Raw genomic sequence first — 26,726 nt, 5'->3', positions numbered from 1 at the left:
TCACTTTGCTAGCAGAATATGGATTTTGGTACTGAGTATGTAGCAAATACAAGAACAGATGCACACACACATGCGCACATGCAGGCACACACACAGCATCTGAGTTTGTCAAGGCTGCAGTGACAATGCAGAGCCACCTTCTGCAGGAGGCTCTTCGTCAAGTCTTCCCATTGAAACACACACACGCATGACTGGACGTTGGGGATCAACTTGACCCATCTCGCCACGCTTAGAGTAGACAAGAATTGATGCCGGTCACGCTGAAACAGCCCCAATGAAGGACTCCACCCTGGATCCATCAGGCAGCAGATGCTCCGTGGACAATCCAGGGAACCCTTTTGATTGATTATTAGTTTTGATTGGGTTAAAAGCACCGCAGCGACAAAAGAAATGTGACAGTAATTATGATGTGATTGGTTTGGGTCAAAACAAATGGAACATTTCAGCTGGAGTGAAAGTCAAATTGCTTTTAGAGGCGATGGAATAAAAGAAAATGCCTGTAATTGCACACAAGACCCTTTTTTATTTAGTAGTTTTGGCAGAGGCAGCTTTTCTGAGCCAACAACCTTTGAAGACACTTCCATTTTAACAATAGAAATACGCTCACCAAAAAATAGATAATGGGTCTTTTTTATGCCAACGGTGGAGGCAGATGCTCTTAATTTTGTCCATGAGTTGTCACTATCGCCATCCCATCTCCAGTGTGTCACGCCTTGCCCTGAGTAAACATCTCCCCTGGTCTTTATTAAAATAAATCCACTTCCTGCTGGAAAGAATACCACAGCCTCGACCTCAGATCCAGTGATTGAAAGCGAGGAATAAAAGGCCGGGCCTGAGGAAGAATTATAGTGTATTGCTTTTTTCTATCAATAGAGCCTTACACTCCCTTGTTTATGTTTGAGGAGTGTAATTCCTTCTGGTAAATAACCTCTAATTCTTTTTTCTCTTTTATGTGGCTTAAGCCTTCAGCACTGATGACACAATAAATTTCTGTTTGATTGTGTGTTCGCGCGGGCAGACAGAATCTGGGACACTACAGAGGCCTGGTGGCGGAGTATTTGCATGCTGCTCGCAAACATATTAAAATATGAAGACAAATCACCGCGTCTGGCCGGCTGACAGCGCCGCCTGAGCTGGGAGCGGGCTAACAAACTTACAACATGTCACACTTCAACAGTGGGGCCTTCGCAGGGCAAGTCGGAACACGTCGCCCCGCAGACAAACGGAACAAGGGGAAGAAGAAAAAGAGAGAAGTCAAAGCTACAATTAAAGGCAATTGAAGTGGTTCCCCTATTTCAAAGCCATCCTGTCAGGGTGTTAGACTCTTTATTTTTTTATTGGTGGAATATAGCTTTCAAAGACACCTTCAGGGCACGCACTGGAACTTTGGATGGCTTTGTTCCGCACTTGACTTTCATCAAATGTGTGACGTAGAGGCCTTTGTAGCTGTGTCCCTGCTTGTTTCGTGTGCGCTGATGGAAACCTGTTAGAATGTATGCACGTATGTGTGTATGCTTTGGTTTCCTGTCTGGTCATAAACATCTTATATTTCATGAGCTATGTGGCTGCATTATAAATTCATTCACTGAGACAACTGTTGCGAGACAATGCAATTGTTGTAAAAGAAAAATATTTTATTTGCTTCTACTTTCCCCTGATTAGAAAGAAAAGAAGCCCTGATGTCGTGGAAACGCTTCCAATAGTCGCCGGTAGGGGGAGCTCACAGCTCATTCCTCACACGGGGGGAGCGCTGGAGTTCTGGGTGTTAGCGCGGACTACTTCCGAGACCTCTCTCTGCCACTGGACTTCAGCAAATGTTTGTCCCTGATTACTGTGTGAATCATTCATCATATCGTCACATTTGATGCCATTTTCTGGTGGGGTTTGTTGAAGTGAACCCACATACCTGTACGTCGTTCATGTTGCGCAGACAGACCACCCTGTCCCCTAAATCATTGCCCAGGGCAGGTCAGTCACTTATTGATTCCTGACAGAAACCCTCTCTACAATTACGCTCCAATATCTTGATAAGGCTATTTGTCTTCCAGAATTAGAATGTTGCGTTCAGGTTCACGTCTGTTCTATCCCCAAAACGGACAATAAGGCTCTATAGATTAAATTTCTGTCTTACCAATAATATAGGCATATATTTAATTTCCTAAATGACTAAAATGAAAGAGTTGGCGCCTCCTCGCGAACTCTACCCTCTGTCACGTCTGTATCGGTGGAGACGCGGTCCATCCACACATCTGGGCTGACCCACAACCTCTCCGCGTCTTTTTCCTTCCTCCCGCTGGTCCCTTTGCGTCTCCCACCGCTGGTGCGCGTTGGCTGCAGTGTGTCGGGCTCCGGTGTGCGCCGGACAGGCAGGGACCGTGCGTGCGCTCCTAGCGGCTGCGCTGTTCACGCCAGGAAAAAAAAAAAAAGCTGAGCTGGAGGAGGAAGATGTGGAAGTGTCCTGTACTATGACTGTACATTTGCAACGCTTTATCCCACGCAAACCGCATGGGTAGTTTGGAGGCTGGCTTCCGTTTGAATGAAACTACTTTGCGGGAATGCCCGATAGTTGGAGGCTGGTTTTCCAGGCGCGGAGTCGGCGGAACCATGTGTTGAAGCGTGGAGACATCGCTGAAGATTAGTCAGAGACGCGTCGTGAGGAGCCGAGACCCCGCGGAGGAGGACGCGTGTTCTCTCACACGCGTACCGGACCAACTTGGGGAGAATAAAAGACGCGGATAAACACTAGAAGAGTTTGGTTTCTGGGGGGGTTGTTTGGATATGAATGACCCGAGAAGGTCCCGGTGACGCGCTGCGGAATGGATCCTGTCAGATTTTGGACATTGGCACTGGCTTTTTTGAGTCAGTAGGACTTGAGCCAAACTCCGAGTGACGCGGAATTGACTCAGTCTGTCATTTTGGACATATTTTATCATTGTTTTTTTTGGTCTTCATTGAGTTTCGGGATTCCCTGTGTCCGCTGTGGATGTTTAATATGCTAGAATGGGTCCGCTAGCGTTCATCCTTGTTGGTGGATTACTGTATTTTCAAGTTGATGGTAAGTTGTTTTACATGCGTTGTTTTAAAAGCTTTTAAAGGCTTTTTACTGAAAATCCTCTGCTGCTCATGGCCCGCGTTGATATGCATTTTATTTCTCATTATTCTAAATTCATTTAAGTACATTTATAGATTATAAGGACTATTACTTAATTAGATCAGGTTGTGTTCTGAATGGAAAAGCGTTGAATTAAAAATGTAATCTCTTAAACTACAGAAGCTTATTCCAAAGCACGCTGTTGATATCAACCTGCTAACTGACGCAAACGTGCAGAGCACTGATTTCAAACGACATATTTATAGTTCTGCGCAGTCTTGCAGGATAGTTTAATCGAGTAAAAAGGGGGTTCAACCCGTTGCGGAACAGGCTGACTTGCTTGCAGGTGTTGGGTGAAAACGACTCTCCTCTGATGTAAACTGCACCGCTGTGGTCATTTGGGGATTTTTTTTTTTGTTTGTTTAAGGATTTCTCTGTCCTGATTGCGCATTGTAAGCCGGCTTAAATCCACGCTGGGACGGTGCTCCACTTTATTATTCCCATTTGTTTGATTAAACTTTAATATTGATGGAAGGGACACAGACACTGCATAATTTCTGAAGCCTGAAGCTTTGTTTAATCTGCCCCCGAGTGCAAAATCAGCATTTCCCCCCTCTAGGATTCACTGGCCTTCAGTGGAACAGCTACAGATGCTTCTCCCCGTTTGGATTTACAGAAGTCTTTAAAAAGGTTGAGTGAGGCGGATCACTCCAACCTACATCTGGTGTAATGGGGGGAGGCTTTAAAATGCATCAATCTGTCTGTTTTTTTTGCCTTTTTTTGCCATTCCACGATCAGACGCACCTGTTTCCACATTTGGCTCTTGCGAAACAGTGCAGGGACAAACCTGGGATCATGATCACAGTGTGAGAACAACAGTGTTGACCAGTCAGCGACTGACACAAGGCATCACTGCCGTGCGAGTGATGATTCACACGCGCTTGCTGCCTGTTGGTTTTACAACTTAGCACTATGTAAAGCCGAGCTGTTGTTGATGTCACTGATTTGGAAAGCCTCTGAGGCCCCGTTTTCCTTTTCTTTCACCTGTCAGCTCTTGCTTTTTTTCCTCACAGCTGTGAGTTTGAGGGGGCTGAAGCCGTCTTGCTGGATGTCCTGCTCAGGATTGGGATTTTTTTCTTTTCTTTTCTTAATGCTTTATTGTTCTATTTTGTGCATCGTTCATTATGTTAAGCCAATCCCACTGGTTGCTAAGCAGTAGCTGATGGCATTGCGAGCTGTCTCCAGAGGGAGAGGGTGCACCACTCCCCAGGAGCAGTGGATCTTCCCAGTCCTTCTCCCCACCATCCTTTTTTTTGCCATCCACCTCCATTGCTACAGCAGGAACACATCACCCAGCCCCTTTTCTTTCTTTTTTTTTGAGGTAATCTGTGTGTCCTCGGAGAGGGAGGGGCTTCTTCTAAGAGTCCACTTAGGCAGACAAAAAAGGTCTGGAGTTGCATTCACGACCAGCGTTGCCAACAAAGCCCGGTCTTGTGAATGGTGTCAGTGGCTGTTTAGTGTGCTGTGATTAATGTAGCCAGTGTGGAGGAGAGAGGAGGATCGGTGGAAAGGGTGAGGCTGGAAGAAAACAAGGCTGATGTGGGTGGGTGTTGGTGCCAGGAGGAGAGGGGATTGCACAGAGACCTGGGAGAAATCTGAAAATGGGTCGTCACACTTTGCCAAACTAATATTAAAATAGCTCTCAGAGAGCCCATCAGTCAGCAGATGTCTGTTTATCTCTTAAACTTTGGCTTTCCAAGCGGGATTATAACATACTTTGCATAGTAGACATGCGCTCCTGAGCCGGGTGCTATTCTGAGTTGTCCTAGGTGCTTTTACGTGATGAGGGAGCTGATGGCCTCACTCTCATCGCGATGTGGCTGGACTGAAATCTCCCTAAAACACTGTGGAGATCATCGTTGGGGTTCGCCACTGATCTCGATGGCATGCAGCTTGCTGTATGTTAGCAGAGTGAGAGAATTGATGTAATCAAGTTGCCCAAACAAATGGCTCTGTTGATCGTCGTGATGGAGTGAAAGAGGTTTAAAGTGAGCCCAGATTAAAACAGTCGAGGTGAGGGATGAGGCCTTAAAACTATCGCAGTTATTGCCAAATATCGGAATTAATTCCGTTGTTTGATCGCTGCTTCTGGGTGACTCCACGCGGGTGCTCTTTGTGGCCGGTGGGGGTGGGGGACCTCTGCCCTGTCTCATCCTGGACCATCGTTCTCTGCATCTGGTGTCTATCTGCTGTCTGATCAGCATCAGATATAAGTGGAGGGTAAGAACAGAGACGGTGATTGTGAGTGGAAGAGAAGGAAGCGCAGAACAAACAAGAGAACAACATTGTTTCAATGTGTTTGAGAGAGAGAGAGATGTGTTGTTACTGTACCATGAGGTGGGCTTGTCAGCTCTTGTGATATTTTAACTGCCAGGTCTGGCTAGCATGTAGCTCATATTTCAGCAGGCAGCAACTGTGAGCACTTATGCCAGAGCAGAAGAGATTTTAATCTTTGCATATTTCACTTTAAAAGGAAAGGCCTGACCTGCAATCACACAAATATAAAAGGATTGGCCGCTGCTTTATATTCTGCGATGGTTAATACTGTCACGGGGTCCTAATGCAAGAGCAAGGCGGAAAATGTCAGGCGATGCACCAGGCTGATTTTGTTAGAGGGCCGGGGGAGAATGCTGTGGCGAGGTACCACTTATTCCTGCATTACCTCCACTTTATTAAGGCCCAGCCAAGCATACCCCTGACATTTACAGAGCGGGAAACACAGTAATGCCTTTAATGTTTTCACCTAGAGGACCAAAAACCTACAAAAGGAAGAGGTCCGGGAAGAGATTCAAAGCTGAAATGTGAACAAATCGCTTTCCTAACGTGACTTTTAACATTTCCCATCTTCGCCGCGTTCCCAGCCCTTCTTTAATTCACAAATGCCGTTGACACTGTTCATGAGGGTGGAATTCAAACAGCGTCGGGCCCATCGCGCACCTGCGATGGTGGAATAGTCGGTGCCTCTGTATGCAGGTGGGAGTGGGAGGAGCAAGGCAAATGAAGCGGCCGTGGCCTTCACCTGTCTCACACACCTGCGCCCACCCCACCGGGCCCCTCGACACGTATCCAGTAGTCCCACCTCCAGAAAATGAGTTACTCTGCCAACGGCGGGAGGAGGAAGGGGGAGTTTAGACAGACTGACAGTTGCGTGTTACATAATCCCTGATGAGTAGACGATAATGGACGACCCTTATTGATCAACGGGAGATACCAGTGCGAACGTACAAACTTCCCATGTGCAAGGTGGATTAGTTATTAGCAGCTGTCATGAGCAGAGCCGAGCTGCACAGAAAGAGACATCCCATCGTCTTATCATCTTCATGGTGCGGCGCCTTGTTTGAGGATGCGTCCCGCAAACTCGGGTCACCGTTGCCGTGCGTGCAATGGTTGCACCTGAACTTCTCGTCCCTCCGGCGTCTTCAAGGCGAGGTCAGGCCCGCTGATAAAACATGCATGAGCTGTCTTTCTGCGCGGGGATGGACGGGGGGAGCGTGACAGCGGACCGCACATCCGTCACAGGGAGAGGCAGCCCAGCACCGCTCTAACTCCGATCACCGCGGAGGAACCAATGAATTAACTGCTTCGTTCCACCATCTGCATCCGTGGACGACGCTTCTGATCGTGCAGCCATGACGGCGCCGAGCCAGTTTCATTGAAAATAATGAAGAAACCCTCACCCCTATTGACTTAACCCCTATAGATAATGGCTTCTGCAGAGTCGGTAGAGACATTTTATTCATAATTTGGTCAAAGCTTGAGTAATATTAGAATTTAAAACTCCTTGCACTTGCTGGAAACCCATTAAACCCCAGTCAAGCTCAATTCAAGCTTTGTAACCATTGCTGCAACTGGTGAGAAACCACCAGCACAGGTCTAGACCAGTCTCACATACAGGATGGTGGTGATTTCTCAGGAGGGACACTCACAGTGTGTCATTTAGAGGTCAGGAAATGTGTGTGTGTGTGTGTGTGTGTGTGTGTGTGTATGTGTCATTCACAACAATCAAGTCAATTGTTTTCTAAATTTGAGTGAATGTATGTAGCCAGATTGGGTGAATAAGTCCTCCATCCACTTGCATTGGTGACTTTCAATCTTGTTGCCAGAGCAGAACAGGTGTCACATGGGCTAGAAATGTAATCTCTCTCTCTCGACTCTGTGTTTCGTCCCTTAACCACCAACAGTGAGCAGTGAGGGCCATTTCATTACCTGGCTCCGCTTTCTGAGCCTGTCAGTTACTTTTTGGTTGTACTTCTTTTTCTTTGTGTGGGGCCAAGAGACCACAGAAGTGGCTGGACGTGGGGGCTGTCTTTTAACGACAGGCAGCACACCAGTTCTCCACTCATCCTTCAAACCAGTGCGTCATGGTTACCAGATGGTCTTCCCCTCCTCATGTATTTATTTTGGTTTGTTCAATCTACTGTGGTGGGTAATGATGTAAGTAAAAAAATCCAAACCATCCCAATGCTTGAAGGCAAAGCAGCTGATGCTATTTGGTGCTGTAAAATGTTGTAAAATACACAAAACTCTGAATTTTTACTGTTATGACAACTGAACTGAATTGAAAGGCAGACAAAAGATCTTCTTCTCGGAAGGATTTGATGGAAAACACAGAAGGCTGAAGATGGTGGGGGCGTGCAGAGAGCGGCATGCATGAAAGCACTGGCCTTGGAAATCATTTTATCTGTATTATATGCAGTTTAATGCCTCAAATCGTGTCCCAGCAGCTAGGAATGGTGGTTGTTGCATTATTCAGTAAAAATCCAGCAGCACCTTCATCTTTTTCTCCAACCTCAGCCTCATACTTGGTTATGGATACCGATAAAACAATGAAGAGCAAATAAATGGAAAATATAGATGGATAAGTCATTGAAATGCAAGCCATGTAAATCAGTTGTGTTGTATATGAGTCCTCTGTAATAATATTCTGTTTCCCACAGTCTATTTATGTATTCCAAGTGCATGCAATGGAGAGGGCAAATACACAGATGCAGAGTCAATACGACCCCGACACACCACTGCCTGAAATACACCAACTGGAATTCGATCTGATGTTGGAGGCAAGCAGAGATTCAGTGAAATGTTGAGAGTGGCCCCTAAAGTTACCCCTCTGTTTGCTTTCAGAATATAGATTGCAACCCGAGCGGCAGAGTGTCACTGAGGTGGAACGGAGCTCATCGTATTAGCTCGCCAGCAAGCTCACGGGCTAGCTCAGGTCGTGTCGTTTGTAACTTATGATGCAATTAAAGAATACACTTACCGGTAAACACGCCTTTATTTCACAGCACTAAACCACCCAAAAAGACAGCCAGAACCATAAAAAATTGATAGAATAAAAAGAAAATAAACAATAAATCAAGTAGCTGTCCAGTAGAGATTGCGCTTCCTCCGATCATGAACTTATTAGACTGGAGTCCCCGTGTCGTAGACTGCAAACAGCAGGAACCCACACTGGGAAAAGACCAGCAGAACCCAGTTTGGCAACAAGGCACAGAGTAGATGTGATGGGGACCGACTCTGGTGTCAATTAATTTAAAGCTATGACCCCTGGGTAGCCGCTTTAACAGCAGCTATGGCCCAGCACTGAGATGTCCCCCAACTGGGCTCTTACCAGCATGTTTGAGGGGGGGAAAGGAAGCATTTCTGGTCACGCCACTTCACCGCATCCTCCAAGCTGAATGTCTGGTGTCTGGGGTGTAGGGAGGGGGCTCCTGGGCTGTGAAGCCACTGACAGCCCACTGTAAAGAAGATGAATCTTGTGTGCCGAGCGGGCCGCTTGCGAGTGTCACAGCGGGTCACTGCAAAGGCAAGGATGGCTGGTAACGCCGTTCTACCGCCGCCATCGCCACCATCCCCCTCAAGCCCCAGTGCTGCCTCCCATTTCCTTTTGATGACATGACGGATATAACTCTGTCATCCTCACAGCGAGGGCAGGCTGTAACAGGACAAGGAGCAAGTGAAGGAGACAGGAGATAGAGTGGGAGGTCGAGGGGAAGCTGAAAAAGCATTCGGAAATATAGATTTTAGAAGGGGGCGCTGTTGATGGGATGCATAATTCATTCCGTCTGAAATTTCTTTGAGGTTTTCTGTTCCTTTTCCCCTCTTTATTTATTCATCACTCTGTAGCGAGGTGCCTGTGCGGAGCTCCAAAGATTCCGGAAGACAACACCCACCTTAACTCCCTGCCGCGGCAAATGTAAAGACGCTCGTAGTTTCTATTCTTGATCTTTTTGAGTAAAACTTTTCGCCTCCTTGTCTGGTTGCCACTGGTTACCTGTGATAAGCACTCGTCTGTTTGCGGGATAATGAGACCCTCTTTGGGGACCGCTCCTCCCTCCCCCTCATGGTGTGGATATTGATTTGGCTGGCAGGGTGGGATTTCTCCAGGGAGCCAATAAAAATAATTACCAAAAAAATCATCAAAGGCCCGACCTTCTGTTGCACAGACAAATACATATGTGACAAAGATAAGAGAAAAGACCCCCCCCCCCCCATCCCACCTTCGTGTGTGGTCAGAGCGTACTAGTGGAGAGATTGCACTGAAAGCTGAAATGAAATTTGTTCCAGAAAAGGGAATCTGTAGCAGAAAAGGAAAAGAATCAACTCTAGTCCCAGTGATCCCTCTTTGATTTCCTTGTTTGTCTCTGAGCTTGTTGATTTGTTCCTGGTTTTTCTCCAGGAGCCGATGACTGGACAACAGCCGTGAAAAGTAACGGGGTGTTATTGCAAACTAGGAAAGGGAGAGGGGGGGGGGGTGTTGGTTTTTGATTGGAACACGTGCCCTGAGACCTGGTGAAGTGCACTCACCTCAACTCAGAGAGCACTTGATTGCACAGCACCAATGATCGCATTAAAAGGGCAACAGAAAGCCTATTTGTTGGAACAAGAGTGAGAGAGAGGGTCCGGCGGAAACCTGGAAATGGGCTCGGGGCTTGTTCTCCCAAATGGACAGTAAGGATGTAGGCACCTCATACGGGCTGGTCCTTCTCTGGTAAATTGTGGAGGCATCTACTGATTGAAGCAGATGGAGACTCGAGGTTTACGTCGTTAGATGGCAGTAGATTGGAATACAAATTGGATTCAAGGAAATTAGAGTGGTATAAATCGAAATGTCCTGGTGGTTTAAGTCATGCTCATGCGGGCTGGCCTTGGTCAGAAGCCACCGAGGGGGTCTGTGGATTACGAGGGAAACAGATGCTCCAGTGAGATAAGAATAAATGTGCTTTTGAGATGGGAGTCCCCCTGTTTATCTTTTATCTTGCTTTCCATTTGTCAGTGTCACTGTGTTAATTACTGCCTCATTTATTTAGTCACCCCAGTACGAAGGGGTGTCAAACGTGTCGCTCTGCCGATACGCTAAATGGAAAAATGGCTTTTTTCCAGGCGGACATTACCTTTTACAAATACCATCAGCAGCATGCTCTGGTTTAGTTGCTCTTCAGCTTCCAGCGTGATTGTGATTAGATCTTGCACTCCCAGGAGCAGCTTGTAGCGACCCCTTCGACAACAACCCCCTGTTTGTGGCCCCATTTAGAGCAAGACACCAGGCCTGATCACTAATCAATGACAAGGAAATGGAAGGAATTATCCCAAATTAGGAGGCAGAGAGAACAGGCAGCCTCCTGTTCATGGGTCAATATGCTTCTGTTTGATGCCTGATCCCCAAGAAGACAAATGGAGGTGCCGAGCACACGTGTACGTGCACTCCCGAGTCTTTGAAGTGGAGTTTGTGCTGATGAGGGGGTTTTGCATATGTGGCTATGCTGAACGATGGACCACTGTGTTTCTTTTATGGCTGAATTAGCCCTTCATTGAGCACCCAGGTCTATGGGTCCTTAGGGACAGTCTTTCATACAACATTCACATTTCTGGGTTTTTGAGGGTTCACAAGGATGATTAAAAAGGCCATTCCTCATTCTCTCCTCTTGGCTCCTACTCTATATTGAGCAAGCTCTTGTCTTCTGTTCCCTCCAGGATCCCGTCTGCGCCAGGAGGACTTCCCACCCCGGATTGTGGAGCATCCCTCCGACCTGATCGTCTCCAAAGGCGAGCCCGCCACCCTCAACTGCAAAGCAGAGGGGCGGCCGACCCCGACGGTGGAGTGGTACAAAGATGGCGAGCGGGTGGAGACCGACCGGGACAACCCTCGCTCCCAACGCATGCTGTTACCCAGCGGCTCGCTTTTCTTCCTCCGGATCGTTCACGGGAGGCGGAGCAAACCGGACGATGGAGCTTACGTCTGCGTGGCCCGAAACTACCTGGGCGAAGCCGTCAGCCGTAACGCATCCTTACAAGTAGCCTGTAAGTCAAGACTTGTGTCTTTTTCATTTATTTCCCGTTCCCCTGGTTTTTCTCTTGCAGTGATGAATAGACTGGATTTATATCCATCAAAATACACTTGAGACATTTAATTTAACAACTATCCTGCATTTCAACATAAACATTTGGCGATCTCGAGGAAGATTGGAGTAAGTTGTGGGAGAGTCCCACGACGGCACGGCAGACACGGGCATCTCTGGGGCGGCGCGGGTTGATCAAAGTCCTGATGGACACTTGACACATGCTATCCGAGCCCAACCTGAGCTGGAGATCAGGTTACCTTTGAAGATGAGATGCCTCCCCAGCAGGATCAGGCTGGGCTTCCTGTTGAGCACCTCCTACACAGATAGGTTGGAGTTGAAAGCCTCCATCTGCTTCTGGTTTCATTACTGGTGGGACTTTGAGGAGGAACTGATTTCATCTGATTTCATCATTTAGGAGAGTGATTCATAGTTTTGAATGGAATCCAAATATTGTCTTCTCCCTCACACAGTAATTCTAAAGTGAAATCACAATTAATGATTTTATTGCATATTTTTGACAGACATAAAAATATAATTAAACAGCTCTCAGTGAGGGTTGACGTCTGCCTCGCCATCCCAAGGGTCTTCCAGCAACCCTCAGGTGCTAACTGGCACGACAGCAGCTTGATCTATTGATTGCTGTAAGAGGTTCTCTCCAGTCTGAATGAAAGATCATGAAACATTGATGAAGTCTCTGGAATATTTTCCCTTTTACACTCTTTTATTTTTAGTGCTCTTTTTCTTATCATTTAGCACTTAGCACCTTTGTCTTAGCATTTAGCCTGCTGGTCTTTGGGTGACAAACCACTCCCTCGCTTACTGTACCGGTACTTGTTTCCTGTCATTGATATGCCTGCATTCACACTTCTCTTCAGTCTTGTCACGTTGGAGACCCGATTACCTCCAGAATATTAGCTGTTAGATTATATCCACTCTTAGCACAATTCAGGTAAAAGAAAATGATCCATAGAAGTGGGAAAAGGAGAAAATGTACTGTTACTGCATTATTTGAACACATTAATGATGCTTTGCAACTTTAATGAGAAGTAATCAGACAGGCAGAATGGGAAGGTCTCCTTGGTGTTTTGCTGGATTGTGCCTGGACTAATAATGTGATTGGCCATTGGCAGCTCAAAGGGGCTTTATCATGTTTTTGCATTGTGTTAGCCTGTCTTTTCTCTTGCTCTCTCGCTCTCTGTCAGTCTCTGATTTACATTATTATCCCCACACAACTTACAATATAAAAATAGTTTACATAAAAATTTTGCAAAAAAAAAAAAAGGTCAAAAAAAAGAAAGTGGGTCGCATCATTCTTGATGCGTTGTGAGCTTTCTCAGCCTTCTTTTCCAGATGGGTTTAGGAGGGGGGAGCGAACGGGGGTTGGGGTGCTAAATCCTCTGCATTGGCTTACAGCAGTGATTAGCTTTATCAGGTCCTGACATCCGTCCAGTGATTGTAAAGCCATAGCTAATCGCACAAGAAAAAGCAGCATTTAAATCTATAGCTGTGTTGAACTCCGTTTGTGTTCATGATATGGATCACCAAACACCCCCCCATTCCCCTCCATATTGAACACTCCGCCACCACTTCTATTCACAAATGGTTGAGCAGGACCCTGGTGAGATAATTGAATTGCGGCTCTGAAACAAATTGGACTCGGTGTCTGCAGAACTGAGCATTGCTGGACATCAAGCTGGGCTGGAAAGGTGGAGAGGAGAGGAAGACTGGGAAGAGGCCTCTGAGGGGGCTGCAGCTACATTATTAATAAGGACCAGTCGACGGGACGTGTGTGGTTGTGGTGCTTAGTCTTCCAAATGTGTCAACGAGAAGTGCTGCGTGGTCAAAACACATTGTTCTCGAATGAGCGGCTAATTCAGGGTCATTTCCTGTGCTTGAAAAGTTTTGTTCTGTCATCCCTGTGATCTTGTTCCACCTCCCATGCTCTTTAAAATGGACTGCCAGTCACTTCCCCTGCATAAATAAGCTGCATAGAAGACGTGCCCCCTTTTCTCTTTACGGGATAAACTAGGTCAATGAGCAGCTTCATAAATCATTGTGAAGCTTGTGTCAGAAATGTTAGCTCCATTCAGTGCTGAATAAATTGCTCATACCGCAGATCAGGACATGAAAGTGTGACAGGGCACACTTGCTAGCATCTCGAGGAAAATGCTAATTAGCCCCATCAGAAGCCCATTCTGCTCTCATAATCAGATGGACGTACAAATTTTAGGAATGATTACACTGTGAGAAAGGGAAGTTGTGGATGGATCTAAATGCCTTAATTCTTTCAAAATATTTAGCTTTTAGCTTGGACCTGCAGAAGCTGTCTTGTCTTCCTCATGTTGTGTGTGTGTTCCTCCAAGGTGCGTAGGTGTAGAAATGCATAATGTGCCCAGAGTGCAACCTTTAAAAATGCTAAACAGATGTCTTTGGTTCTCTCTAAATGCTGCTCGGACTCAGATTGAACAAAAAAGGTCCTTTGATATCATCTAGTGTACTGCTTATGCAATTAAGTGAATCGTTAGGTAGCATTTGGTGCTCGTACAACATGGTAATTAGCAGGAAAATAGAGTTGGGAAAGGTGTGAGGGGGTGAGAGAGGAGGAGGGTACCAAGCTGTTCCTGTTGTGTCCAGCATGAAGGAAGGCTAATAAAGGGACTGCCAGGAGGAGCTGGCCAGGTGGGAAGTCAGGTGAGCTGCCCTGCGGAGGGTTTCAAAAGCTCATCTGGGCTCATGATTACATTCCAGAAATGAGGAATCAGAGGGAGAGTGCATTTATCCAGACAGACATGCACGCTAGAACACAAACATCTGCCCTGGAACTCATCAGATCTCCGATGTTCGGGCATGATCTGCGCTGCAGTCCTTGAGAAATAATGAGGAGTAATTAAAGAAGCTGCAACAAAGCAACCATTTTGAATTGCGAGCTATTAAGAAGCAGATCCAAACATTAAGGATAGAACACGTGAGAGGTTCATACAAAGTTGAGAGTACAGTCAGGCAGTCAAGTCTTATTTTGTCCTTATTATCTATTTAAAACAGCATGTTTTCATCATCAACAGGCTAAATGATGGGGGGGGGTAATCTAGCAGGTGATGTAATGATTAGACAGTCTTTCTGAGAATTCCATATTTGTTTAGAAGCCTGCAAGTGGTGCACAATCTACATGGAATATCCTCATGCGTCACCACCGTTTGCACTGTTGCCATGGAGAAGCACAAGCCAGAGGCAAGAGGTGTTTTTCAAATCCTTTTGTCATCGGGTTTAGCAACAAAGTATCTTATGATACGCACGTCCTTATATAATAGCTGCTGATAACATCTTCTCCAATGTGAAACTGAATTCCTACGTGTTGCCTGATTTGGTCGCACCTCTGATTACGTCTGTCTTGAATTGTTTTCTCCATGAGGTGCGAATCATTAACCAATGACGTTATCGTGTTCCGGGAAGAAAAAATAAAATAAGCGGCCGTGAGACAAAAGAGCCCACACAGCAATATGTGAATCCCCCTGAAAAAATAAATCTCCCTCAACACTTGCAGCGATCTAGAATTGTCAGATGGCCCAGTCTGCGTCGAAGCGGGCGCTGCCCTGCCAGGGAAGAAACGGGGAGACAATAAAGGTGTTAGAAATACATTTTAGCGATAAACTGTGACAGAGGAAAGCCCTGTGAATCAAAGTGTAGGCTCTGTGTGTGCTGCCGGAGATCCTGACCTTGCTAAAGAAGTGTTATTTATTTGTATCCCCCCACGCACGCACACACGCACGCACAGTCCTCAGCAGCCTGGTACATCTGTATAAAGATGGCTCTCATTCATCAGGATCAGATGGGCACACTAAATGAGCAGCTCCTGACACCAGCCGGCTCCTCCCGCCCTGCACGGAGAGCAAATGGAAAGGAACAGAAATTCAGAAAACCCCTCTCAGGGATATAAATCATCGAGTACCAGCGCTGACCTTTCAGTGTCACACACACAAACTGTTCCCACGTACGTGATATGTACTGAGGCTGCACTTTTACCGTCCCCAGCGGCTTCCACGTTCCAGCTTTGACCTCCCCAGCTTCCAGGGGAAATAGAACGCCCGTGTTACCTCCAGGCCTGCAAGGGAAGCATGTTGGGCGCTGAAAATGAGAAACACGCCGCGCCGCGCCCACATCAGCTCTACGAAATGACAGCATTGAGGGTGTGGTGGAAGAAGCAAAGACGGAAGTTTCGAATGACCTTTCAGCAGCTTTCCCCGCCCTTTTCTCCGGCTCTTTTCCCCATTTTTTTCCCCGGTGCGCCGCCGTGTCACCCTTCAGTTCATAAACCGCCTTAAACACGAGCGTCGCCATCCGTCACCGCTAGCATGGCCCGTCACCTCGGGAGTGAGCCATCAAGCGGAGGACACCGGAGCAATCACTTCTTACGCCCATTAGCGCCCGGCAAGATGAAGCACCCGCCGCGGCAGGTTTTGTTGTGTTTCCTTCATACACCCGACTCCCAGTCCTTTACTCGCCGCCTCCGTCACCCACTGTGGCGACACCGTTATTGATGGCCGCTCTGACGAGAGCTGGCCCGTGGCTCTGTTGGGGCTCCATGCCTCCTCCCTCACCAAGACTCCATTAGCATTGGAAGAAGCTATTTCAACCTGTTTCAGGAATCCTCTGGTGCTTCTTTGTCTTTTAGTTCACAGCTGAGTGTGGATTATTAAAACCTGACTGCGGGCTGGTTATTGATCAGCCTTTAACCAGAGAAATGCTCCGGGGCTCCTGCATTTCAGTGGGCTTGTACTCTGTTCTGTCCTTTAAAATTGACTTGTGGCTGTAATTTAGTTTGCCCTTTTCATTTTCCTGCTGATCAAAGTACCCCCGACAACATGATGCTATTTATCAGTCCGTTAACCAGTTGCACGGTGCATGGAATGCTCGACGGGGGAGAGGGGGTGTGTGGGAGGGTGTGGGGGGGTCCCACTTTAATTCTCTGTTAAGTTGTTGTGCAGGTGTGATGTCATTTAGATAACTTCTGGATGTCTGACTCTATTTGCTGTCAAGGCGATGGGACAAGTGAGTGATAATATAAATCCATCACTGTGGCCCTGACTGAAATCCCTGTAGACTGATGCGTTTTGGGGGGGGGGGTTTCCGTTGAGTCCAGCTAGGATTGGATCCCCTGACCCCTGAAGAACCTTTAGCCCTCTGCTATCCACCCCAGATCTCTGTCAAACCATAATTCTTTAACCCAGTGCTCCCCTCTGATGACTGTGTCCCCGTAGCGACTGACCTTCGCCACCCACCTTCCTCTACCTCTCTCTTTCTCTCTCTCACTCTCTCCGACCCTTTGAGACGGGCTGCGATGGTAATCCATCATCCAGAGGTTGCGAGGAGGGTGACACGGTGGACGGCTGAAGTTCATGCACCAGCTGATATGGGTTTGAATCGAATGTCGCTGAAATTGATTCACCCTCCGGCGTTTGTAATGGTGTGTTACTTCTGCTCTGCTGTTCCTGATCCAAATGGCCATTATTTCCTTGGTTACTCTCGCAAACATCCTTAAATGCACATTCATTTGCACTTTTGTGCAGCAGGGTGCACAATGCTGTTGTGGGTTTGACCTGGTGTTTGGGTCAAGACTCGCCAGACCGGTGATTCAGTCTGTTTGCTCTGGGTTATGACTGTCATGCAGCAGCCCTGATGGATGTGTGTCGCTGGGCGCAGTTATGCAGACTTACACAGGATACGTGCTTGCACAAGAGCACGAGCGCACACAAAACCGCTTAAGGTAAGCGCTTTCCAGGCCGGTTTTTGTGCTTGTGCAAACACTAAGGTACGCTGGAGACACCCAGTTTCTGCGTCATTAGATTCATAACAGAACTGGGATGTAAACTAGGACCTGAGATCCAAAAAGGGCCTCAAAGGGATTTAAGAACATATAGTTTATTATTTAGGGATATAGGAACTATGCACACTTCTGCAGGCTTTGACTTCATATCTTTATATTGTCATCATTGTCTTGGCCACGGGCCTGTGGGTCCGGATGTGTTCTGACTTGGTGATTCCTTGATGGCACAGACAGATATTGTGTTTGGCTTGGGTTCTATTTGCTGCAAGGGACACTTATTAGCCACCAGAGCCCTCAACAGCTGCAGACTGAAGCTGAAACCCGATCAGCCGGTCCCTGCGCTCTCCATCGCTCTGCCTCTCCCACCCTCTGTCACTCTCTACCCTCCTTTTCACTCCCTTTTTTCATTTCCTGCTGTTTGAAAGTGACACTGGAGCGCTTTGGTCGCTTTTCAAAAGTGAGTGTGGACAATATCAGATGTTGAACAGTGCGTTTTCTGAGCCAGCTGTGGTTCCGATCCATTTTGCAGTATGACCTTTACACGACCACACCGCTTCTTCCATCGCCCACGTCGGCGGAGGAAGCTGGGTGGCCGCTGTGACTGGTTCGGGATGACCTTGAGCGACGGCGAGTTAATGGCGTACGATTTCAAAGTGTGCCCAGCGCGCCGTTAGACTGCAGTGGGAACGGTCCCGGGGTGGGCCGGGGTGAAGGTGGGGACAGGGAGGTTCGATGTTTTTCAATCAGCGGCCGCCGCTTCGCGACGGGAGCTGTCACATCTACTCTGTTGTGATGGAAACATTGCGGGTTCTCGGCCCCAGCACCCCGCAAAGACGCGCAATGTCGTAGAAGAAAACTGGCCGCCTTAGTGATGTGTAATGCAGCGTGACCAGGTGCAGTGAAATGACATCACATGGCGAATGAGACCGGGAGCTGTGGTATGTGAGACCACCTGCTTCTGCAGCTGAGAGGATGATTAGCAGCCAGCTGGGCTGATTGTTAACCAGCCAGACATGCATCCAGCCAAGAGGACAGACAGACCAAGATACTGACAGACAGTGCCAGATATGAGCCTGCACGTTTGTTGGCACCGGAGCATCCAGACAGGCTCGCCCAGACCACTTAAGCACTAGCGTGGCCAAAGGCCAACGGAATAGAAATCAGAATGTCCCATTGAAATGCTAAACACAGCCTTTAACACATATAGCTGCTCGCGATCGTGCTCAAACCTCAGCAAAATGTTTTTTTTTTTTTTAATGGAACATCACCTGTAGCAACAGCTTTGTTAAAACATGGTTAGCGCATTTCACATTATCAGTTTTGCTACACGAGCTAAAATCCAATAACAGCACAACAATACTGTAACGGCCCCTGCCAGAAATAGCAGTGAATCATATACGGCATGGCGGTAATTGGTGTGATTTGTCCTCGATCTCGAAAACATCTTCCTGTTCCACAAGAAGTGAAATTTAACAAGCCTGGATGATCGCGAGGGTGGGGAGTGAGGTACTAATGATTGTGCTCGTTTGACCGATCTTTAAAATCCATTAATTCTTTCTTGTTCCGTGTGCAAATTAAGCACCCACACAATAGCGAACTGGCACAGAAGCGCAAAGATGTCTGGAAACCAGGCTTAAGATGGGCACATATGTCCATGCAAATAACCCCCGTATAACACACACCAAACTCCCCGTCTGTGGCCCAAGTTGAATGATGAAAGCTTACAGCTTAAATGCCACAGCCAGGGGAGAAAATGTACTCCATGGTACCGTGCCGCAATATAGCTGAAAAGACCTTAATTGGCCGGCATACGCCATGGCCACACATTAGCTGTGAAATTAGCTTTTTTCCGTCTTTCTTCAATGGGTCCCTGTGGTTTTTTACATGGTGCCGATGCATAAGTTTAAGCTCTGAAACGTCATAAATGGCTGCTTCACTTCTCTTGCTGTGCAGGAGATTATAAAAGCACACAGAGCAGAATGTCTGTGTAATTACTCAGTTGTTTCTTTCATTTGATGTATTATTACTTCGATTGCCTGTTTTTGGCAGTTCAATTTCCTGTCTCTCGCTTACCACTCTAATGTTAACAATTTGTCCCGTTAATCCAGCTCTGTTTATTACTGTACATGATTTTGATGGCCTGACCTTTGGCCACCTTTGGAAGTGGCCTCTGACTGACCAGGAATTGACCATCATGTGACCCCCATGTGCTTCAAACCAGAGCTAGAAATGGGTCCATTTGGAAGTCTGGAGAGCATCTCTAACACACGCCGCTAACGTAGTTACCCTTGTGTTATTGGTAGAGCTATGAATGCAGGAGTAGTCCCGGAAGGCCGTGTCAGAGGATGGCAGGCAGATAATTTGATTATACGTGAAAAGATATGAGCATCTGCTATCTTATTGCTTCTTGTTGTGCTCAGATTCTAATGTTATATCCTTAAAATCGTCACCAGATGCTGATCTTGCCCACTCTCTGACCCGGTTAACCCAGACTTGTGCCGACTGTAAACCGCCTATGCTGATATATTTTATCGTCTTACGACAAAAGGCTTTTCCTGCTTTACAACGCTAAACCTTGCACAATCCCTCTACATTTGCTAGGAGCTAAACCTGATTTGTGCCCACCCCCCCCCACACACACACACACTCCACATCTCAGCTCTAAATTGCTGCTTCCAACTGCCTGTAGATGATAACAATTTCAACCTGGAAGCCTCCCGCCCCCTCCTCCCCTCTGTGAGAAATCAAATACCAGCCTCATGACAGACTGCTGATGGCATTAGCACAATTGCTCACAAAGCCTAATAAGTAACTTGACTTAACAAAAGATGCTGTTGAGTGCCGAAGACAGCAAAGCAATTTAAAGGGCTGGGATGTATAATTTACCTCAGAATCACGTCAACGTTGATTGTCACAAATATTCTCGGACCTTCAGTTACACCCACATGTGTTCCCCCCTCCCCCGCGCGCCTCGCGACACCTCTCGCCGCTGCATCCACGTGTCAGCAGTACCACCCTTGCTCCTCTGTCCTCTCACGCACAGCAGGGGGATGGTTGGCCCACGACTGTGGCATCATTAACTTTCCTGAGTGGCAGACGTTAGACGTGTGGCGAGCTGTCCTTCCCCCCCCCCCCCCCTGCTGAGTGTCCCTCAACCCCCATCACTCCTTCCTGTCAACCTCCGTCTCTTGCATCTTCCCTCCCGAGCAGGGATCCGCAGATTTCGTACACTTGATGCTCAGTCGAGGGTGAATGACAGGACACCTTAAAAGGCGCATGCCTAATTTCGGCATCGTGAATGTGCCGCGAGGTTTTTAATATTTATGTGCGCAATTTGTATAATATAATTGTATCTGTGTGTGTGGTGGCTGAGGAAGATGGTGTTTATTAACGATGTCAGGAGTATTTGCTGTTACCAGCGATGTGGCACGTGGTGCTGAGCTCCCTGTGGTGCTTAAGGGCCCGTCTCATTAATCACAAGCTTCGCGTCTGAGCCCTGACAAGCCACAACCTGGTGGCCTACCACCTCCTCCCAAGGATGACTCTGCGCCATTATCTCCTCACGGGAACAAAGCAACACGGCAATGACAGCTGCCGCTGGTCACTTTAACCCCCCCCTCCCCCCTCCTCCTCCGCCGAGCTTTTTGGGCTTTCTCCCATCTTGGGTTCAGAAGTTTTGATCTGCCGGGGCAAAGGTCAGAGGATTTGCCAGGTTGACGACGTCAGATGTCAGGAGAGTTAGCCGAGCGCGACGGGGGCCGGGCGGAGAACACGGAACAGAAAAAAATGGGATGGAGGGAGGAAGGAGGTGTTTTAGAGTCACGAATCCTATTTCCATATTTCTTGGAATGGGTAGGTGTCTCGATCTGGCCGTGGTACGGTCATATTTGAGCTTCTGTGGCTAGAGAATGGTGGGATTTCTGGGGCCCAAATCAGGATTGCACCGAGGGGTGCTGGGGCTCAGAGCGATGCCATGATCTAGATGTGTCATGAGCATGTAGCTGAGCTGTCACTTGTCCCTAATTGGCTTAGATCAGCCTGGGAGAGGCGCAAAGCTCACTGACCCACCCTCTCTCTCTCTCTTTCACTGCTCTTATTATCGTTTGTTCTGCTAAGCTAAGACATTGGTCCCCACAACGATTTGGAGGAATTCCTTCTATATCTTTCTCTTTTTTCTGAAAACATGTCCTGCTACGTTTGAGAATCCACCAAGGATCTGTTAGAAGAGTGACAAAAGATGCAACAGGCAGGCTGACCTAATCCTGATCGGAGACCTGATTGATCTGGGGCCCGGGGTCATGCTCAGGTCAATATGTGGACTGATGATGACACAGTTCATCTTAAGGGAATAAATGTGCCTCTGCGCTTTCACGTGCCATTGCACCTCGTATTAGTCTGAACAATTCGTATTAGTCATCTCCGCCATCGCCGTTGCACGCGCATCTTTTACCACCACGGCAATCAGTCAGCTTGTCTGAAACCTGACAGGGGTTCAGAGGCTGACCCCTCCCGTGTGCACCCCTGATGATGTTCTAATTGGATGGGGTGACCTTTCTTCACTGTAATTTTGAGGCATACTATGTCTGTGGTGGGGTGAGCACTGATTAAAAAGCACCGTGGGTGGGCTGATTGATGCGTGCCCCTGTTGGCGTGGTTGCCGACAGACAGTGACAGGTAGGGGGCAATAACATATGCGTCTGCAGCTGTGGAATGGGACCGGACACACAGACTGATAAATGGGACGTGGGCACGGCCAGACTAGTTGCTACCTTCTGGCTGATCTTTGCACGGCCTATGAAAGTTCCTGCAGTCCAGACTGTGACACATTTTTATGTGGACGTTATTTACAAAATAGAAAAGAAACATTTTTGGTATGAATGCAGTCAACAACCTGTGTCTTTATTGCTGATTCCAGCTGTTATTTTGCTTAGACCACCACTTTTTTTTTTATCATTCATGCATTTATCCATTTCAATAAAGCATTTACTTTAGTGTTTTTTGCAGCCAGAGAGGATTAAAGCGTGGTAAATGGGTTGTTTTTTGGTGCATTGACTGGCGGATCCTATTTTGACACCATATGAAGCTGGAACAAATTCCTGCATATTTATTTGGCCTGATCCAAGCAAGCCAAGCACTATCCCTACTTAATATTCCAGGGCGTGCTATCGGGAAAAGCCTTTTGGTGATGGCAAAAAGAGTCTCGTAGAGCCTTTGCAAGATTGCAACTAGAAAAAAAAATCAGTTGCCAGAAGCAATTTATTCCTTTGCAAATGAACATGAATGGATTCATTAATTTGATATCCTAGGGTTCTTTTCCAGCTGTATTTTACTTATTCACCAGTTAATGTGGAATGTTTTACTAAAACAAAGAAAATCTAAATTCAGCAACATAGTTTTCCACCATCTGTGGTGTTCACTGTACTCGTTAGTTTTTCCAAACCTGTTGAAGTCTGTATTGTAAAGTATCAAGACCCAGAGTCAATGCCTGTGAATAGGTTTGTGATGCCGCACACCTTGTGTTGTTATGTTCCAGCACAGTGTTTGTTCTTTGATTGTTAAAGCTCTGCAGCCCAGGATGGTGCATGTTTGTGTTCCACTGTGGTGGTGAGCTGGGAGGACGGCAGTCAACCGTGCTGCTTGAGAGCTGTGGGGAGCGGGCTAACGAGGTGTCCAGGCAGATGATGGCTTTGTCCTGCTGTCCATGAGAGGCGATGGCACAAAGAGCGTCCTGCGGAGTTCTGTCTGTTCTTTGTGTCTGTCCCGCACCTTCGGCTACAAAAGGAAGCCTTGCGAGGCAGCGCCGTGGCATCAGGTGGATGGGGCCCCTGCCTGTCCCCCCACCTCCCCCCACTCCTCCCCACTCTGCTCAGACTCGAGCCTTGGAAAGTGGTGAATTTGTATGAGAGCTTGGTTGGCCCGTGTCATGTTTTCAAAGCTTTGACAAATAAATGCCATTTTATTAGATTCCCTCTCCGCTTTTCTTCTCCAGTCTTGCTTTTCTCTTCTCTTTTTTACTGTCTCATTATGCTGAAGTGAATAATGATCTGGGCTGCAGACGGCTCTCCGTCATGCTTTTGCTGCTTGTATTTGTATTTTTCCCTCTCCTGTCTTTCTTGTTTTGTTCTTTGCTGTAATTTATGAACTTCTACACTCGAGTGGACTCTGTGCCCATTCAAAACCAGCACAGCCCCTGAGTTTGTCTTGGACTTTCTGGCTCCACAGGAGGCTTGCTAAGGCTCCTGCTAGTTAATGCCTCTGCAGGGGGCGAACAGGAAACATGGACACCTCTGTGGATCCTCTGCTCACTGGTGGGAGATGTTTGACACTTCTTTTTAAAAGGCCAAACTCATTTGTCTTGTTGTTTTGCGTCTCAAGGGGGGGGGGTGGGCAAAGAGTGAAAAGAAAGTGGAAAAACATGGTTTTCTTTCAGGAATCTAAACACGGTGTCATTATCTGGACAGAAGGCTTCTTGTGTTGTGTCTCCCGATTCAGACTTTTCAGTTTGAGATTGCAAAGGGCAAATGCCAGTAAACTTGAAAGGTTTCTGTGAACGTTTCAGTGGAGCTGTTTGTTTACTTGTCAGTATCTTGAAAGGAAAAAAATAAATTTTGTATTTTGTGAATCAGAGTGGCATCTCGGTTGCCCTGCCGAGTCAGCGTCACGGGCTGGGGATCCAAACTTAGACAGGCTCTCCCCCTCTATCAACAGACTCCGGCTCTACAAGTAATCCACGATGTTGGCATCAAACCTGCTTCCATATTGTTGCAGTAATCAGATTTAAAACAGAGGAAGATCCGGCCAGACAACCAAGAGAGAACCACAAAAAAGCGCAGAAAGGTTCAAGGACAGAATCCCAGTGGACAACAAATCCCTTTCTCTGAAATCTCATTGTTTGGAAACCATGAAACCGGATCCCTGTAACAAGCCCCTGATCAGTGGAGACTCGACCCAAAGGACTCAATTAGACCAGAACGGCCTTTCCTGACCAGGCCTTTATTTCACCTCCTTGTTTCCCCCCAGCATGCTGCTACCGGTGCAGCGGAGTCTAATGCCCCAGACTGGGATCTGGGACATGCAGCTCTCACGGTTCGGCATTAGCTGCTTTCATTAAGCGCTGAGGTTGCACACATGCATACGTTGCTTTTTTCAGTAAACCTGTGGCACTCCCCCGCAACTCGTATATTTACTTTAATTGGCAGTGAAACGGAGTCACCAGCAGAAAATAATCAAGCATCCAAAACATCCTGCAGTCGGAGGCAGTAATCCAGAATTTAATTCCAGTCATTTCATCCTCCCTCACTTATGATTAGAGTGAACGATGATAATTTCTTGATTAAGTTTTTTTTTTTTTTTGCACCTGCTTGTGAGCATGAGCCTCCTCGTTTTGGCTCAACAGAAGGTAGCATTGGTAGCTGCACAATTTGGCAATTTATAGCCTTTTTACGTGCTCTTGCACGTCGGGATGGACAAAGGAACAGCTCAGATAGTATTACAGCAGTATTAAACATTTATTAAGCATTTCCACATCCACGTAACAGAGATCCACATCAGTAGTCGGGGCCACAGCTTTCATAACTTGTCGTCTATTGTCTGGAAATCCAATAGCGTATCAGAGGCTCACATTCAGCCTATGATTAAATCAATGGTTTGGATAATCCGCATTGCTTTCTTCACATCAAAGTCAATTAGACGTTCCTTTAAGAGGTGGAATTACTCGTTATAGATTTAATAAGTGACCTGGGCGGCTGCAGTCTGGGCAGAGCGTGGCTGAACGTCCATAGGGAAATGAGCTGCAGCTCATTGGTAATGACTTCTCCTTACACTTGATAATGTTTATTAATTGGTTAATAAAAAATAAAAAAATGACCTTCTCCATATGCCTTCCACTTAAGCACCTTCTGTGTGCATTGGTGAACCCTGAAAATCCTTTTCTGCCTTAATCTGCAGCAGACACACCTGTTTAAGTTTGGTGCATGATTTCAATGGGATGGACAACATATTAATTTGATGAATTTGTGTTTCTGGGTGTGTAAATGCAAACGATCTGATGTGCTGAGGGTCGTGAAACGTGTAAAAAGCTAATTGGGGAAAAAGATTCTAAAAAGCAACACATTTTATAGTACCCGAGGTGTCGGCACTGATCAGAAGGTCAATATAAAGGCCCTCTGGGCTGGACAGGCTGGAAAAACACAACATCGACAATGTGTCTCAGCACCTCTTGGAGCTGCCATCATTGGGTGAGTAATACTCTGTTTCTCCATAATTAATTAGTAAGCTTTCATCAGCAGGGCCATTTATTATTTTGGCATGTCAGGGATGGGGCGTGGTACGGCGGTTGCCTCTGGGGTGCCCACATCACCTTGCGGTGTGCAACAAAGCCCCCGCTATAGTGCATCTGAAAGGGAACGCCACCATTTGTCTGCAGCACGGCCACACAAGCGAAAAATGGTGCTGCCGAGTCAAAGTTATTTTGTTGTTCCGCGGCCGAACGAGTAAGCTTTATTTAACTGTGCAACTAATTCATGCTTTAACTACTTTTAAGTGTGCATTACACCCCTCAATGGGACCGCCAAGAGTGCAGTTAAATGAAAGCAACCTTTTTCTGACTCTCTTAAGTTTGAAGTGCCAATATGCCCATAACATATTCCAATTACTCTGGTTGCTCACAGCCCTTGTGAATATCACAGAAGCTTGCTGCACTGCAAATCATTAATGTAAAACAGATGTTAGCTGCAGTCCCCGGTGCACCGGCAGTCATCTGCCGAAGTCTTTACCCCTGTAGCAACAGCTTAACCGCCGTGGCTTAGGCTGCCACGCCGCTTGTTTGGAGACGTGCACGCTTTCAACGCACAAACCCCGATTAGCGATGCCCACAGCATCACGTAGACATCTGCGTAATGGCTTGTGCTATAGAAATAGGATGAGCGGCAGACGGTTCGAAAGAGAGAAATATTGAATGGCCCTGGATGATGGATAAGAGCCGTTTGGAGATCAATTAAGCAACGACAGATTACAGCAGGAGACTCGGTGAACGAAATGGCAGAAGCAAATGTGTCGCTGTTGTCTTGCTTTGTTTTTTATAATATTTCCAAGCAGGGAATATAGACAAAGCTCATGAGGATAAATAGCATAGCAGTGGGACTTATTCTCTACGTGTACTCACGATGGGGCACTAAGTGACTTGTGTGAAGTGCGTTTTCGATTGTCGCAGCTTCCCCACCGCAGCCCGCCGGTGTCTCCACCTCGCTGTCCGCAGCTCGATTTGGCTGCGCGGGAAAACAGCGCGACGTCAACGAATTACTGGCGCGGCTCGCATCAAAGGGCTGCTGAGCGTTGCAGATTTGGGAGCCAACAGATGTGAGTAACAGCTGCCATGTTGAGTGTCAACCTTCTCGGCGCTGTCAGCTTCCATTTG

General features: G+C 47.1%; 1 protein-coding gene across 10 annotated transcripts in view; it reads left to right on the top strand.

The window, feature by feature from the left end:
* Window positions 1–26,726, top strand: part of robo2 (roundabout, axon guidance receptor, homolog 2 (Drosophila)) — a 181,200-nt gene that overhangs the window by 61,922 nt on the left and 92,552 nt on the right. For 4 of the 10 annotated variants that reach the window (XM_029843269.1, XM_029843268.1, XM_029843267.1 and 1 more), the window contains exons 1-2: window positions 2,455–3,055; window positions 11,123–11,449. In XM_029843269.1, the coding sequence (XP_029699129.1) occupies window positions 3,001–3,055; window positions 11,123–11,449 (382 nt within the window). In that variant the 5' untranslated portion in view covers window positions 2,455–3,000. Of the gene's footprint in view, window positions 1–2,454; window positions 3,056–11,122; window positions 11,450–26,726 lie in introns of those variants that run through there. The other 6 variants (XM_029843263.1, XM_029843261.1, XM_029843262.1 and 3 more) reach the window with 2 other exon arrangements.

This window comes from Takifugu rubripes, chromosome 11 (assembly GCF_901000725.2).
Source record: "Takifugu rubripes chromosome 11, fTakRub1.2, whole genome shotgun sequence".
NCBI lineage: Eukaryota > Metazoa > Chordata > Actinopteri > Tetraodontiformes > Tetraodontidae > Takifugu > Takifugu rubripes.
This window is presented reverse-complemented; position numbering and strand designations above follow the sequence as displayed.